General features: G+C 43.7%; 1 protein-coding gene across 1 annotated transcript; it reads right to left on the bottom strand.

Annotated features, from left to right (window-relative positions):
• Nucleotides 1-11,142: 11,142 nt before the first annotated feature.
• pou3f1 (POU class 3 homeobox 1) lies at nucleotides 11,143-14,561 on the bottom strand. Its single transcript, XM_029839316.1, has one exon. The coding sequence runs from the start codon at nucleotides 14,526-14,528 to the stop codon at nucleotides 13,371-13,373; it is 1,158 nt and encodes a 385-aa protein (XP_029695176.1). The 5' UTR covers nucleotides 14,529-14,561; the 3' UTR covers nucleotides 11,143-13,370.
• Between the last annotated feature and the right edge of the window lie 447 nt (nucleotides 14,562-15,008).

Genomic DNA, 15,008 nt, shown 5'->3' with positions numbered 1-15,008 from the left:
AGCGAGATGCTGAATATGAAGCAACCTGCAAAAGTCTGTCTCTCTTTTGTATACATGTCCCGGTGGTCACATGGTAAGGAGACGGGCCCCAGTGTCCCTCTGAAGCCTGGGCTCCACGGTCCCCTGAGCGAAGCTGTGTGTCTTCTCTTAAAAAGGGCAGGAGCTCCAGACAGCAAATCAATAGATCAATCATAACATTTCAACTTCAAATCAATTATTCCAACCTCCAATCGATACAGGGAGTTTCTTTGTCTCAGCAGGTTCAGTCTCCTTCTTCTTCTTCTACGGTAGTTGTATAATCCAAAAGAATAATAATTTTGTATTCATGTTTAGTGTTTTTTTTTAAAATCATTAATGCCAACTTGGTGCCAGAAAGAAACTAGTGGTCGGAGCGCTGATAATCAGCCTTATATTGACAGAGCAGTTGTAACTCAGAACCAACATGAGTTAGAGAAATGAAATACAGAAAAGTAAACAACAATAAAGAGGCTACTTTGTTTCCAGACTGCTCACTTGTCTTTTTGACTGTGTTGAATTCCAGTCATTCAGATGGCTGTGGTGCGTAGGAAAGGCCTCCAACTCGTTTCCCCGTCATCATCACAACAGTTGCCATTCATCAGGAGCCAGTGGCTGTGAGGACATTTGCACCGCAACTCCTGTCATCTCATTCCCCCCCACCCCCCACCTTCTGCACTCTGAGACAAACACATACGCACATAAGCAATGCAAAACGCACGCAGACGCGTTAAATTTCTTCTGCGAAATGCCAGCGGGGAGAAGCAGAAGGGCATCGGAGATGGTTATTCTACGCATGTTGCCTCTGTGTGGGTTTCTGTGAATGGGACCCAAGGGTGGGGAGGTCTTTGATAGCACAGGGTGCGCATTGCTCGTGTCACGATGGTTGCAGGGTTGAGCGGGTGACCAGCCCAAGATTTTTAACCAGAGTGACCCCCAACTGGCATTCCACACCATGGTGACGTGGGTGGGCCAGGTGACCTTTTGGTCCTCAAGGGCTCTCTCATATGTGTTCATTGTGTTATGGATTCTATATCAATTTCACACATCTAAATTGTGTGGATCAAGATCTCCAGACAAAGCCTAGCATTCAGGCTCAACAGGAAACACCTGGGAGAGAGCCAGGAGTCGTTCCCATGATCCAGGAGAGTGAACACGGTTTCATCTGTAATTGTATCTGTGTGCATACTTGAAAAGAGGAGAAATTAATTGTCAGTAGTTTTTCCAAGCTGCCTCGTGTGCTGGTATTTCACACCATTGGGTCCTGGGCGTACACACACGGGTCTGTTGGATAAACATCCAACGCTGAGTAGGAGCACCGATCAGCACTGTTATTGTTCCTGTGTAACGCGACTGCATGCACCAGCGTTGTTGTTTTGCACCAATCAACACATACGTATGTAATAAAGCTAAGAGGCAGGGCGACAATGCGTGTTATTGTAACTCCAAACTCAGATCAAGAAAAAAAAAGAGAGTCTGGCATCCTGCAACAGTTTTCCAAGACTTTTTTTTTTTTTTGTGGGCACAAAGTGGAATCTAACGGGACTGGTCCCCGATGGGGGTTACCTAGTCATTGTCATTCTATACATTTCGAGCCATCTGTTGAGAGTGTTGGCATTTTTGTGAATGATGTGGGTTGATGGATGGTGATGAGAGTTCAATGAAGGGGACGGCCGAGAAGCAATAGGACATTTTGGAGTGCAAAGATGGTGCGGACCTTTGTATGTGTGGATGTGTGTGTGTGTGTGTGTGTGTCTGTATCTAAGGGCAAATGTCGATGAAGGTGTCAGGGGTGAATGATAGCCGTGGTCTTTTCAGCACTGTGGGGCGGGTCAGATGGATGTGATGGATGGTTAACAGTCTGACCCCCTTCTTCAGGCCTGCGTCTGGAGAGCTGAGCTGGGATAGACAGTGGAGGGGCAGGGCTGCCGGGTGGTTGGGGTGGGGGGGTGGGGGGGTTGTTTGGCCCTCTTGCATCAAACTTTCTCTTCACTCTAAAATGAAGTTTTCATTATTGGTTATCCTAACATGGACCATCATCTAAATTTAATCCAATAACTTCGACTTTCTAAAATACATTTAAACGTTACGGCGATTCTATAAAACAATTTATTGAGGTTCTGTTTATTGAGGTTCTGGAATCAATAAACTGCTGCATCTTCAGTTTACACTGAATTACAAAAGCTGGTAATTCACTTGCCGCATCAGTGACTGATTACCCACAGGAGCCTGAATTACTCGAAATAGCTACTCAATATTCAAAGCATTTCGGGCTTTATGATGACTGAAAGTGTATGAAAGTGGAATGTTTAATGTTCACAGCAACTCTAATTACAATAAGATCTTTTGTGTTCTTTCTTGATGTTTGTTTTGGCTTCTGAAGCCCAAAAGTGACAGGAGCGCCAACAGATCTCCCTCTCAGCTCCCCTTTTAACCACAGCAACGCAGGCATTGCCAGTTTCTGCTCACTTTAAGTGAAAATTACATATAAAATACACCCTACATCCGTTCAGTGGCTCCTGAGGCTGCAGACACTTCATTCATTTGAACAATACATTTTTAATCAGGCTTTCTTCTGAAAGTTCGATACTTTCATTCTACATCTGCAGGAGTCAGCGTTTTCAGGTAGGACACCACACACTGCTTTTGTTGATTATTTAAACCCCAAGTCACCCACCCACACATAAACACGCGCACGCACGCACGCACGCACACACACACACACACACTTCCAATATCACCTACCTTTTATATCCTTCCTCCTTATTCGTCCAACAATTAATGTAGTCCCTACTATCACCTATCTATCACCTGTTTCTTTTAATTACTTTTATTTTGTTGAGCATTCAATCCACATCTTCTGCAGGAAATAACAATTTCTCTACATTCATTAATGTTGTCCCTTTATTCCTTTCATTGAGTAATTCCCAGTTAATGGGTGATCCCACTCCATCCCTTCCAAACCATTCCTTTTCCCTTTATTTGCTGGGGGATGCTCTTTCCTCAACCCCTTCCCTTTATGCTACCCTCCCACTTCTTCATGTTCTTGGTTGCATTATCTCTCCTCAGATCTCCTTGGATTCTTTCCATATTCTCCTACCTGTAGTAACATTCATCTATGCCTCTTGTAAACACTACGCAATGTGCACATACGGTTCTTTATATAGGCTCATTCCTGTTTGTGGTAAGAGAGATGGTTCTGTAGCTGACACAGCTTTCCTTTTGTGTCAGAGGTTCACTTTTCACCCAGGCTTGTGTTTGAAGACTGTAGACGGTGAGTGTCGCTGCTTCAGGGCCGGGCTGTCTTATGATGGGGTAGACGGCAACCAATACCCGAGAGAATCACCAGAGTAACCTGCCGTTTTTAGTTTTTCAGTTTCACTCAAAGAGGGAGAGAGACAGGTAGAGAGAGAGAGTAAAAAGGCTCATTGGACCTTTGCACACACAGTCTTACTAATTGATGGCTGCAGGGAGAAGAGCTGATAAGAGAACCACAAGACCAACTTAACATTCTGAACTGAGCACGTATAGAAATGTCCATTCGTAAGATAGGTAGACACATTTAGAGAAAATGCAGCTCTATATTTCAATGATTACGGCTTGAATACTTGAATCTCTTTACTTCTCAACCTCTTAATATTGCCGTTCATTGACATTCTTTTAGTTTTGTTCACAGTAGCTCTGCAAAACATTTTTTTTAAAATCTCGCTGGCTTATGCACTCACATGCGGATTCAAATATGGAAGAAAAAAAAGGGCATAAATTGCTGCTTTGTCACTGGTTTAGCAATGGCAAACTGAAGGCCTTCGGCAACTAGCTAATTGCTTTGGCCATGTGCACCCAAAAGGTGCCACCAATTAATCCCCTCAGTGTTCCTTCCCTTCGCCCCCTAGTAGAGCTGTCCCGCAGGGGAGAGGTGGGTGGGGTGGAGTGGGTGGAGGAGCACATGGGAACCCATTCCAACAATAGGTACCAAATCCATACCCTCTGCTCAACATCACAACCATCCCCCTTCAACATCAATGGATCTTTCATCTGTATATGCAAATAATGCATCAGGCTGATGGGTGGGTACAAACGCTGCTGCATCACTCATATTTGAATGGAGCTGACTATCAGTAATTTTAAATGTTTGGACAATTGCCCATTGTTTCAAATGATACATACGAAATGTGTGAAAAGCCCACTCAACCCAGAACGCAAAAAGATCCAGCTGCAAATCACAATTTGCGACAGCAGAGAGGCTCGCAGTAACTCAAGTGTTGTGTACTTTAACAGTACCAGTCAATAAAGTGTGGGAAGATGCTCGTTTTCAGTTGTTTTGATTGGTCCCCTCCCATTGATTGAATGCATTGTACAGCAGTTTTATTAATAAATTACTGTTGAATTACTTTTTTCCTTTTTGTTTGTTTTCATATATATTTATATAATTTGCATTCTACCCCTTAAGCAAACTGGAACCTGGTTCACTTTTAATCTGGCCTGGTTTCTTTGGGACAGAAAGTTCCTGATTCAGCCTTGGAGTGGAAATGTTTTGCATCGTCATCAGCGAGGCAGTGCCTTTATTCCAGTGTTTGCTGGCACCGCTTTTGTGCAATGTAAGGATGATCATCCATCATCAGACTGATTATCATTTCAATCAACGGTACAATATAGGTCAGAATCCTTCTTTTAACCTCTACAGTTGGGTTAATTTTGGTGCGGTAAATATCTCATTTTGAAAGTTGAACAGGGTAGCAATAGACTGATCGGTGAAGTCCAACTCCCACTGTTGTGGCTCCAAAACCAGCACAATCGGGTACAGCTGAAGGTAGACTCGGTGCAATCAGATTATTACTTAGTGCACCTTTGTGTTATGGTGACCTTCCTCTGTGATTGGAATACTGTGTCACACTTCTATGCTATCTTGTCATTCCAATTGGGCTTCTTAAAGAACAGAGTTAATATACTGCTAACAGATTGTTGACTGGAACCCACAGGGTCTAGTTTTGAGGGCCGGATCCCCTCTCTGGTATGTGTCTCTCTCCGTTCATGGGTCACGAGTCGTTACCCCAACAAAGGACCTGTCACCTCCTCCCACTGTCTCAACATTCCCAGGCTCTACGATTGTGACTTATCCAAGAACCTGACTGCTGCGTGATGGGCAGCAGATGCGCAAACAGCCTGAGAGCGGAACGGTTGAAGGAAATTGACCGAGAAAGACGACTGGACAGAATTATTTGCCTTATCCTTTGTGACAAAGGGGAGGCGACGGGTAAAACTGGGGAGGAGGGCTGCGTGCGGATGTAGCATCTGGCTGATATGAAGCCATGTACCGAGGCGATGAGGTGCCTCCAGCCCTGCACGAGCTTGCATGAGGCCAGAGCAGATAAAACATTAACGCTGATAACAATGGTGTCCTGCAGCTAAAAACACCAGACGAGCTCTCTCAACCATATCGTTCAGCTCTTTACATTTTACAAAAATCCCCTCTCCACCTGTCATTCAGTTTGAGGCAACAACACTGATGTTGGGATTCATTAATGAATATAGAAGAATTGTCATGAGTCGGCCGGGAGATGACGGCAGAGGCAGGTCAGGACGCAGGCTGACCTTTGGTCTTATTTAAAAATCAAAGAGGTGCCACTGTTAACCCAGCAGGGGAATAGAGCTGGGCTGCTTGGCGTAGCCAACGCGAGGGTGTCTGGGTGTTAATCCACGGGACCGTCAGTGACCCTTGACCTTTGGGAGGATCAGGGTGGTGCACTTCTAAAATGCGCCTGCGGACGTCAGACCTGTCCTATGCGCTTCAGGCACACTGGAGTCTTCAGAAGCCTCCTCCCAGTAATGATTTATGGGGCAGGGTGCGATCGACACACGTTCAGCCCTGGGGATGATCCTAAATGGTAGATTTGACACCACTGAGAGTCGGGGTTAAAGGTGATCAATAACAAGGCACCAGAGGAGGAGAGGCAGAAGGACAGACAGAGGGAGGGGAAGAAAGGGGGGCAGATGAGGAGGCATAGGCAAGTCTTTTTAATTGGTCTCTGCTCATTACTGAGGTCTTGGTAGACCATCAGCTCCTAAGCTCTGAGCACATATGTGTTGGGCTTTGAGGTGCTTTTGTTCAATTGTTAGATTGACCTTTCAATGAGGTAATCTAAAGCAGTTTCACATGCGGTTTGAATGTTTCCCTTTATGGCATTGTTGACCCCAGTAAAGTACCTTCCTACTCTGCTCTTTTTCGCGTCCATTTCCGCCTGTTTGGCTCAACAGTGGTGCTCATCTTACATCAACGGCAGCCTCAATTTGAAGCCTTTCTGCGTGTTAACTTGCTCAAATGAAAGAAAATGCATGACGCTGCTTACACACGTCTACATTTTCCCGTCATTGTGTGCAGCGGTCTTCATATGGCACCTTCATCGCAGTGTTGGACGCTGTAGGAGTGGGTTGCTTCGCTTTTTTTTACCCCCCCAACCACACCCCCGACACACACACACCAGCCGTCTTGGAGTATCTCTCAGAAGTGAGCTGATTAGGCCCAAGACCGGGACTGCTTTGCCTAATCATATCGCTGCATCCAAATCATCTGTGTACATTTCTAATTACATAGTGGCATGCGGTGTCCTTGAGCACAGTGGCAGGTCTGCATTTCATCTCTGCACTGAGTCTAGACCCCTCCCTCTCTTGCCTTATTTCTCCCCTCGCTCCTCTTTCCTCCAGCCTTATTTATTTATTTCCGACAGGCTTATCTTTGTTGTTGTTTCAGTCGACTCTGCGCTGAGCGGCAGCGCTCATTTGCCCGCCGATCCCCCGTTCTTTGAACTCAGCATCGCAGGGCAAAGCCGACCGTCGGGGGCAGCGGGATCATCTTTGATGATCTGTTTATTGTCCTGCTCCAATTTGCAGGGGTCCACAATATAATATCCATTCAATCATGCATAACACGAAGGATCAGTCATGGGTAAAGGACAACAGCAAATAATATTGTCTGAGTTTGGATTATGGACCTTGTTTGGTTACTTCTGTACTGCCAAGATCTCTGTGTGGAAAATGTTTGCTATCCTTTCCTGTCCTGCATATCTTTTAAAGAAACAATTGAGCCGCAAAGTGCATGCAGGAAGATGATCTTTCAGCTGTTGGGTTGATCCATTTGACAACTCTGAATAGCCATGTTTTCCCTTTTTGAAAATCCTTGATGAAGAAGGCCCTGAACATCTTGGTGTGCTCTCAGGAAAGATGACCTTCCTATTGTTCATGGGCGTGTGTATCTCTCTCCTGTGAGGCCTTGGCTTTTCTTTTCCTCTGCCCTCCTCTGCGGTGAACCTTGCTACTAAACAAGAGGTGCTGCAAAGCCAGGCACTGGACAAAAGCCAAGCTTGAAGGTGAAGAGTGTGGACAACCTTTAACATAGGAAAGCCATATCCTTTTAGGCATGACAATTATATTTTCAACCTTGGCAGTAGTTTAAAAGGCCTTCTTAGCAGCTGCACACTGCGATTTCAGATGGAAGTCCTAAAAACACAGATAAACCCATTTTTTTATTACTTCTTTCGCCTGCTTTGTCCATTATCCCTAATACACATCCTCGGGCTATTTGCAGCCTTTTTCCCCCACACAGATGCAGCTCAGATGATTGCCTTTATTTGGCTTTTCCCACTGTTATTATCACCTGTCACATCCATTGTTTAATACCGACCAGCTCAGTGAATCTGTACTAACTGGTTCTGATGCCTCGAAAGTAGCATTTTCTTTTCATTGTGAGATTCAAGCGGTAACATCTATGTGTTGCTGCCTGCAGGCAAGTGCCTGAGATGTTAGTTCTCCGCTCTCAGAACTGTTAGTCACAGTGACAGGCACCTGAGGCAATATGAAATGTCCCTCAAAGCCATGAGAGAGGAAGACGGGATACCTCTCTTCTTCAAAACCTCCGAGTGAGGCGCAAAGAGATGCAGAGAGGAGGGCAGAGTAACTTTCTAAAACCACACTTAAACCTCTTCACATATGGGGGCCATACCTTGGAGTAGACATGAAGGAGGGAATCCGTATAGCTACAAGGCCCAGTATCATAAATAACACAAGACTTCTCTTCTCCTAGATCCGTTTCCTCCAGTTCACTGCTGGAGTGTTTCATATGGTAACTAGGTGTTCACTGTGTGGCCACATTGTTGCCCATCTTTCAAGTGGCTCAGAGGGGGAAACCTTGAGGTAGGGGAAGAGAGGGAATTTTTGATGAAAAAATACATTATTCCGTTCTTTTTTCCTGTCTCTGTCCTCCCCTTTCACTGTGCCACTCACTGTGGGAAAAGAGTATTTATTACATAAATGGTTAAAAAAGGAAAGAACTCAGCTGGAGGAAGACAGTAGTAATAGACGGTTAAAAAAAAGTCTACAGCCTCCTTCAAGTTAAAATACAGGCCTAATGCAGGAGTAAGTGTATTCGGTTCTTATCTCTAGGATGAGATGAGTCAAAAGCGAAGGTGTGATCACTAAAATTCACCTGCTGTAAAACAAAAGCGTCACTTCTTCAGGATGTGATATAGTGCGAATGATGGCGTGGGTAAAGCTCGTATAAGGTTGCTGTACAATTACGCTTTGCTGAAAAGTAAAGCACAAAAAATATTATTTCCACTTCACTTTTTGCCCATTTTTTTGCCAAACACAAAGAGAAATGAAACAAATCCTTTAGCTGTCAGGGGGAAAGCACACTTGTTGAGTGTGTATGGAGGTGTAAAACGTGTTGCAATTTCTGTTATAATCAAGGCCTTTTTTTCCTGCTGGTCTGCTCCCACCGCTGTCTACAATAATACAATAATACATAATTTAATTATATATTTAGGGTGGAATGAGGAATACACACCAAGCAAAGGATTGTTTCACAACACGGTTTCCTAATAGGTACCGCTAAATGGCTTATTGTCTATCCGTGATGCTTTAAAATCATTTATAAACACTCACTCAAAATGAATGAATAAATGGAAAAAATAAAAAATAAATGCTTTGGTGCCTATCAGCAGCTTGGCTGTCATGAATCATCTCTCATCCTTGTACATAAGACATGATCATAAATGGCAATACCCCCCCAAAAAACACAGTTATTATTCAGCTGCTCCTATTATTTCCATAATTGCCATTATTGTACTTGTGTTTGTAATGTGATTAATAACAGGCATTGGCGTATAATACGCTTAATGTTATTTATCTGTTGGCAGATAGCTTGATGCTGCTAATCCTCATTCATTTGCTGTGGATCAATGCAAATCCACAAGCGTGAGTGAAATCCCCTCCCCATCCCCGAGCTGATGGTTCCTAATGTATTTTCCCACCATTAACCAGCCATAATCCCTGCTAATCATCACTAATCCACATCTCCTGTGTGACGATACTTCCCTGATGAAGGAGGCGTCAGCGTGCAGGAGCGCCCTGGCAATGCTGAGGATGGAGATCCGGTGCAAGAGCTGCCGAGGGCCTACTCAGGGAAGGACAACCGCTACAGAGGCTGGAAGAGGAGGATTGGAGAATACAATGAACTATGGTGATTTGTAGGTCAAACAGGCGGGTTCTACTGTTTTGCGATGAGTTCTGTTCATGTAATATTGATTTTTCAGTATAATGGAGGCTGTGTTCCTCTTTACAGTGAAGAATAAAAGCTGAAAATCGTAATAAAACAACAACAAATTAAAGCAAGAAACCCCTATTGCTTCCCATCACCAACAACTCTCATCTATTTGTGGCTATTTTGGACTGTTACGTTGTTTGCATGAGTCAAGACTCGCATATCCTGTCCAGCTTAAAAGACTGTGCACACACCAACCAGATATTCAAAAATGGAACTCCATTTTCATTTGTACATAAATACAATGACTTATTTTGGAGGGCGCTACAAAGTGTCAGGCCCGAGTTTCACGGGAATTTTGTCTCTAGCATCGAAATATAATTAATGTTTATTGATACTTTGATTCTTATTCGAAGAAGTTAGGCAGTATTATGTCCTACCAGCAGGAGGCGCCTGTGGCCCGCTGTTCTCTCGATGGTGTTCTGCTCCTTCATCTCCTTCTGTCCCACAGTTCGACCAGTTCAGCCGGTCCAACAACACTTTCGCCACTTGCACCACAGTGGCCCCAAAACGACGAGACGAAAAGTGAGACTTTTGGTGTGATTTGGACTCTAATATGTCATCTGTAGTGATGTTCCGAAACATGGTAAACGCTGCGCAACTGATCGCTTAAAAACACAAGAGGAAATAAGGGTTTTCTCTGGGACCCCGTGCAACATACGCAGTAGAATAATAAGATAAATGTGAATAAATATCATACAAGCAAAACTGACGTGAGCAGGTTTTCTGATAGCTATTTAAAGCTGGGTTCAACTTTTTGTTGCGCATGTGGCTACATGGTTGATAATGGGCCGGTTACTGTGAGGGCAAAAAGTCTAATAAAAAGCACATTCCCGTGTACAATTATTCAAAAGTCGGTCAGAAGGAATTCCACGTCCTTACAAAAATGATTGCGGACCTAGATCCAACCTGTTTAGCCGCTCGCCGCAGACTTTCTTTTTAAATGTTGAACTTATTCGCTTTTCACTTTTCTACAATTCTAAAATTATTTTAGACTAAACTACCAGGGGGAGGAAATTCACATTTGCCTGCGCGTAAAATGATTCCCGTCCAGTTTTGGGATGTTAGAATATGCGAATGGTTGTAGAAACACTGCGCGCTGCCTCTGTGGACCGGAACGCGGAACACAGAAGGGTCAGATTATAAAGTAAGAATTTATTCTATGACGCAGAGCAGCTTAAGCATTATCTAGGTGCATTAAAATATGAAAACAAAATGTAGGCCTTCAACTTTTGGGCCCGAAGCCTTGGCTTATTCCATATATGCGTCTGTTTTTGGAAAATGGATCAGATTCTTGCCTTTAGGCACTTTTGTCTCAGATCAAAGATTCGCTAGGAAACGGCTGAAAATGACAAGTGAAACTCGATGATTTATAAATAGGAAGGCTGGAGTTTGCTCAGAGGAGGCCTGTGGTCGGCAACTTTCGATAAATCATTTCACCTGCAATATTGACACCGCAGAAAGTAATAATGGCAGTGGTGATGGTGATAATAGTGATAATGATCAGCACAATAAAAGACACTAAGCCCGTATTAATATTGCACCATTTAATACTGTGATTATTACACAAAGATGTGAACAAGGTCAGACTGTCAGGGAATGCCTGAGGTAAAACTTGTCTATTCCCTTTAACAGCACATGTACACAGCTTCTGCTTGAAACGATCTCCAGTTACATAACGAATCACTGCTTTTTAAACGGAACACACGGTGTGCTGTCCATTTCCCCGATGCTCAGCACACTGAACATCATTAAACTTTATGATCATGGTCACGTTTTTCTTGTTTGCCCGCTGATGCTACAGATAGACAGTAAAAAAGAAAAAAAAAGACGAGAGATTTGGATCTTAATGAAGACAAAAGACCATTTCTTGTATATAGGTTTTATGTAAGTAATAAAATATTACTATAACATAAATATAAATGTGACTTTGCAGTCAACATTTAGCAATCAACATACAACAAATGTAGAAAAAAAACCATACTGAAATCCACTGCAACATAACCATTAACAGAGCTAAACAAAAAAGCTCCAAACACGTTTAAGAAATAAATAGATATATATAAATGGTCAGATTCATAAATGAAATCATATTAAAATATCTTCTTGGAATTAGTAAGTGTACAAAACTGCCCGGAAAGAAACAAAAAAAAACAAACAAAAATAACAAACAATATCTCGAACAAATACAAGTTTACATATTAGACATATTTACATATCGGAAATAATCCTGGCAACATCTCTAAAATCGTTTTTTTGAAGTATTATTATCATCATTTTCTTGAAAAACAAAAGAGTTTCCCCTCATCTGTACTGAATAGCACTACTGTGGGCTTTTGGACTGATCCAGCATTGACAAGTGTCACACAAACGCATGAGATTTCAGATTTCCTTTCAGGTCAGAAAAAAACCAAACCAAACCAAAAATAAATATATATAATAGTTACGTCCCTTATTATCTTATTGGAATTGGCGTTATTTTCGTTGCTCCGAATCCAGTGTTCGAATATAATACAACAGGACAAAGGAAAAACGCTGGAGTTCAACATCTACAAACACAGAGGAGCAGAACTGGTGCACAGGCGTGATATTCTGATATGGGCACTGAAATTACCTGAGTTCTTATGACTTTACATTTCGTTTTGACCAATCTCTCTGGAAATATTGGAAATACAACAGGATAACAGACAGTACGCAGTGTGAGCTGGCAGCGCTCCGTGCACGGTGATAACCTGTAAACATGAGATTTATCGTGCTTGCCTATGGAGATTTAGCTCCAATCACAAATAAAATGCAATAATAATCATGATAATATCAACAAAACAGTAAGTGCTACATGCAACGTAAATAATAATTAGAACTCCTCTCCTTATAAATAAAAATGAACGTTTTTATTATTTTTTTAATTACTCTTTTAGCGTCTGATGCTGTTTGCAAATGTCGACGTATAGTCAGCTGCAACGCGTTAAATAGTCTCTAAGATGAGCTGGACTCTGCTGTATTGGACCTTTCCTAAGCTGTGTTGGACTTTTTGTTGGTTTCGGATGCCGGACTTTCCATCACTTTTCATACAAAAACTGTCCCGCCACCTCAAAACAAAAAAAAAAAAAAAAAAAAAAGAAAAGAAAGAAAAAGTTCTATATAAAGGCTGCTCTGATGAGTTACAGTACAATATATCAAATAATAATAATAATCAGAAAAGGAAAGATCAGAAAGAGACACTGCTTCAAACCAAAGCATCACACTTATAACAAAGAAAGTATTCACTGATATTCAGAAATCTGGTTAATCAGGTTAAGCCCGCAAAAGTTCATTCAGTTTGTATTATGGGCTTTTCCTCTCCAGGTTTTTGGTGAGCGCCAACAGTTCGTGGTATACACCAGGAGGAGATGGCCTCAGTTGCCACATTTTGCCACATAATTAGTCCCCATTTGAAACAGCCATGGGATTTCAAATTTACTGTATATGCATGTCAATATAATTTTGGTAAATAAAGATCTTTGTTTCACTTTAAATTAGCACGGAATCGGCTTTTTTTTTAACTTTTCTTTTCTTTTTTTTTTTAAAACATTGCCATGTATTTCTCGGACAGAACGATCTCCAGATATTAAGAGCAAAACTCATTTGTTCAACTTTCCATGTCTTTTTTTTCTCCTCTCCTGAAAACAAAACCAAACTTAAATACTGTAAACTCCGCATAGTCCCTTTCTCCTTTTTTTCTACCCCCATGCGTAAATGCTGGGATTGTTCTTTAAAATAGTCATTTCACGGGACTCTGAAGTGTGCGGTGTAGAGGAGGGGTCTCTGCTTGGGAATATACATCCTCCATATTCGGGTGAGGGACCCCCACTGGTGTCATTCGTTTCTCTTTTTGTCTTCTGTTGCAAAACCAGACGCGGACAACCTCTTTTTCCAACTGCAGCGAGTCGGCTAAAGTGCTGATTTCGTGAGCAGACGGCTTTGGGCATTTTAAGAAATGATTTTCCAGCGCCCCTTTCACTCCCACTTCAATGGAGGTCCTCTTCTTTCGTTTCCTGCCCTGCGCAGCAATCTTGTCCAAATTGGTGGGACTGCCCGTGTTTGAGTCTGTCTCCTCCAGCCACTTGTTTAGGAGCGGCTTAAGTTTGCACATGTTCTTGAAGCTGAGCTGCAGCGCCTCAAACCTGCAGATTGTGGTTTGAGAAAAGACGTTTCCGTAAAGGGTGCCTAAGGCCAAGCCCACGTCCGCCTGCGTAAAGCCCAGTTTGATCCGCCGCTGCTTGAACTGTTTGGCGAACTGCTCCAGGTCGTCGGAGCTGGGCGCGTCCTCGTCCGAGTGGTCCTGGTGATGGCTGAACGCCTGCTGGGGCGACTCCATCTGATGATCGTGGCTCCCCGAATCGTCGTGGAGCGGGTCCCGCATGCCATGGTGCAGAGTGCCGGGCTGGGGACTAAGCATTGCGTTGAGGTTTGTGTATCCAGGCTGTGAGTAGACCAGAGACTGGTGGCTGTTGGATGCTGGGGACAGCGGGGACAAGTGGTGGGTCGTGGCGGGCGCCCACGAGCCATGGTGGCCACCCTGCGTCTGCTGGTGCACCAGGTGAGATCTGTGGTGAAAGCCGCTGCTCAGGTCCTCCCGGGTCGCCTGCACGCTGGCTTTGTGATCCTGCTGTCCGATGTGGGTGCCACTGGACCAGTCGGTGTTTGAGGTGGGCAGCCACTGGTGGTGCGTCAGGCTCATCGGGTGTCCCGTGTTGGTCGCTGCGAGCCCCTGCAAGTATTCGTGGTGCATCATTTTCTGCACCTCTCTGTAGGTCGTCCCCTGATGCATCCTGTCCGAATCCGGATGCATGAGCGGGTTAGACGGTAAGGAGTTATTCCGCGGAATATACTGAGCTGTTGTCGCCATGGCTCCTACTTCGAAAACTGACGAGCTCATCGGAGGTCTCCAGGCTTTAGAGCCAACACGCAACAACCTGCTCTGGGAGGTCTTGGAGGAGAGCGAAGACACGCCTCCCTTCTGCTTGTATTGGCTCCTCTCCGATCCAAGCCCACTAGGGACACATTTAATAGGCGCAGGGTTTCAGAGCGTGGTACACAGCATTTTTTTCTCTCCACAAGACGAAAAGAGTTTCGATTTACATATACTATAGGAAAACATATGTTCTTCCCATTTAATACCTTTTGATTTTCTTTTTTTTTTTTGCAATGGCCAGATAACGTCCAACTTTCTGTTCCAATCCTGTCCTGCGCCTCTCGCCGGTGACCGTGAACGCGGCTGCAGCAGAAGGGGTACAATTAGGTTCCTCCAGTTTAGATGGGTTGTTTTGCAAATAACCACGGGGGGACCACAGAGCTCTGTTTTGAATGGTCCCCCTAACACGCAGGCACAAACACGCACACACGCCCCTCCGACAGC

Source organism: Takifugu rubripes, chromosome 7, assembly GCF_901000725.2.
Source record: "Takifugu rubripes chromosome 7, fTakRub1.2, whole genome shotgun sequence".
Taxonomy (NCBI): Eukaryota; Metazoa; Chordata; class Actinopteri; order Tetraodontiformes; family Tetraodontidae; genus Takifugu; species Takifugu rubripes.
The sequence above is the reverse complement of the archived record's forward strand: the minus strand, read 5'-3'. Positions and strand labels throughout refer to the sequence as shown.

Bases quoted from the DNA above. Each gene is read 5' to 3' on its own strand.
- pou3f1 (XM_029839316.1), bottom strand. From the start codon at position 14,528: ATGAGCTCGTCAGTTTTCGAAGTAGGAGCCATGGCGACAACAGCTCAG.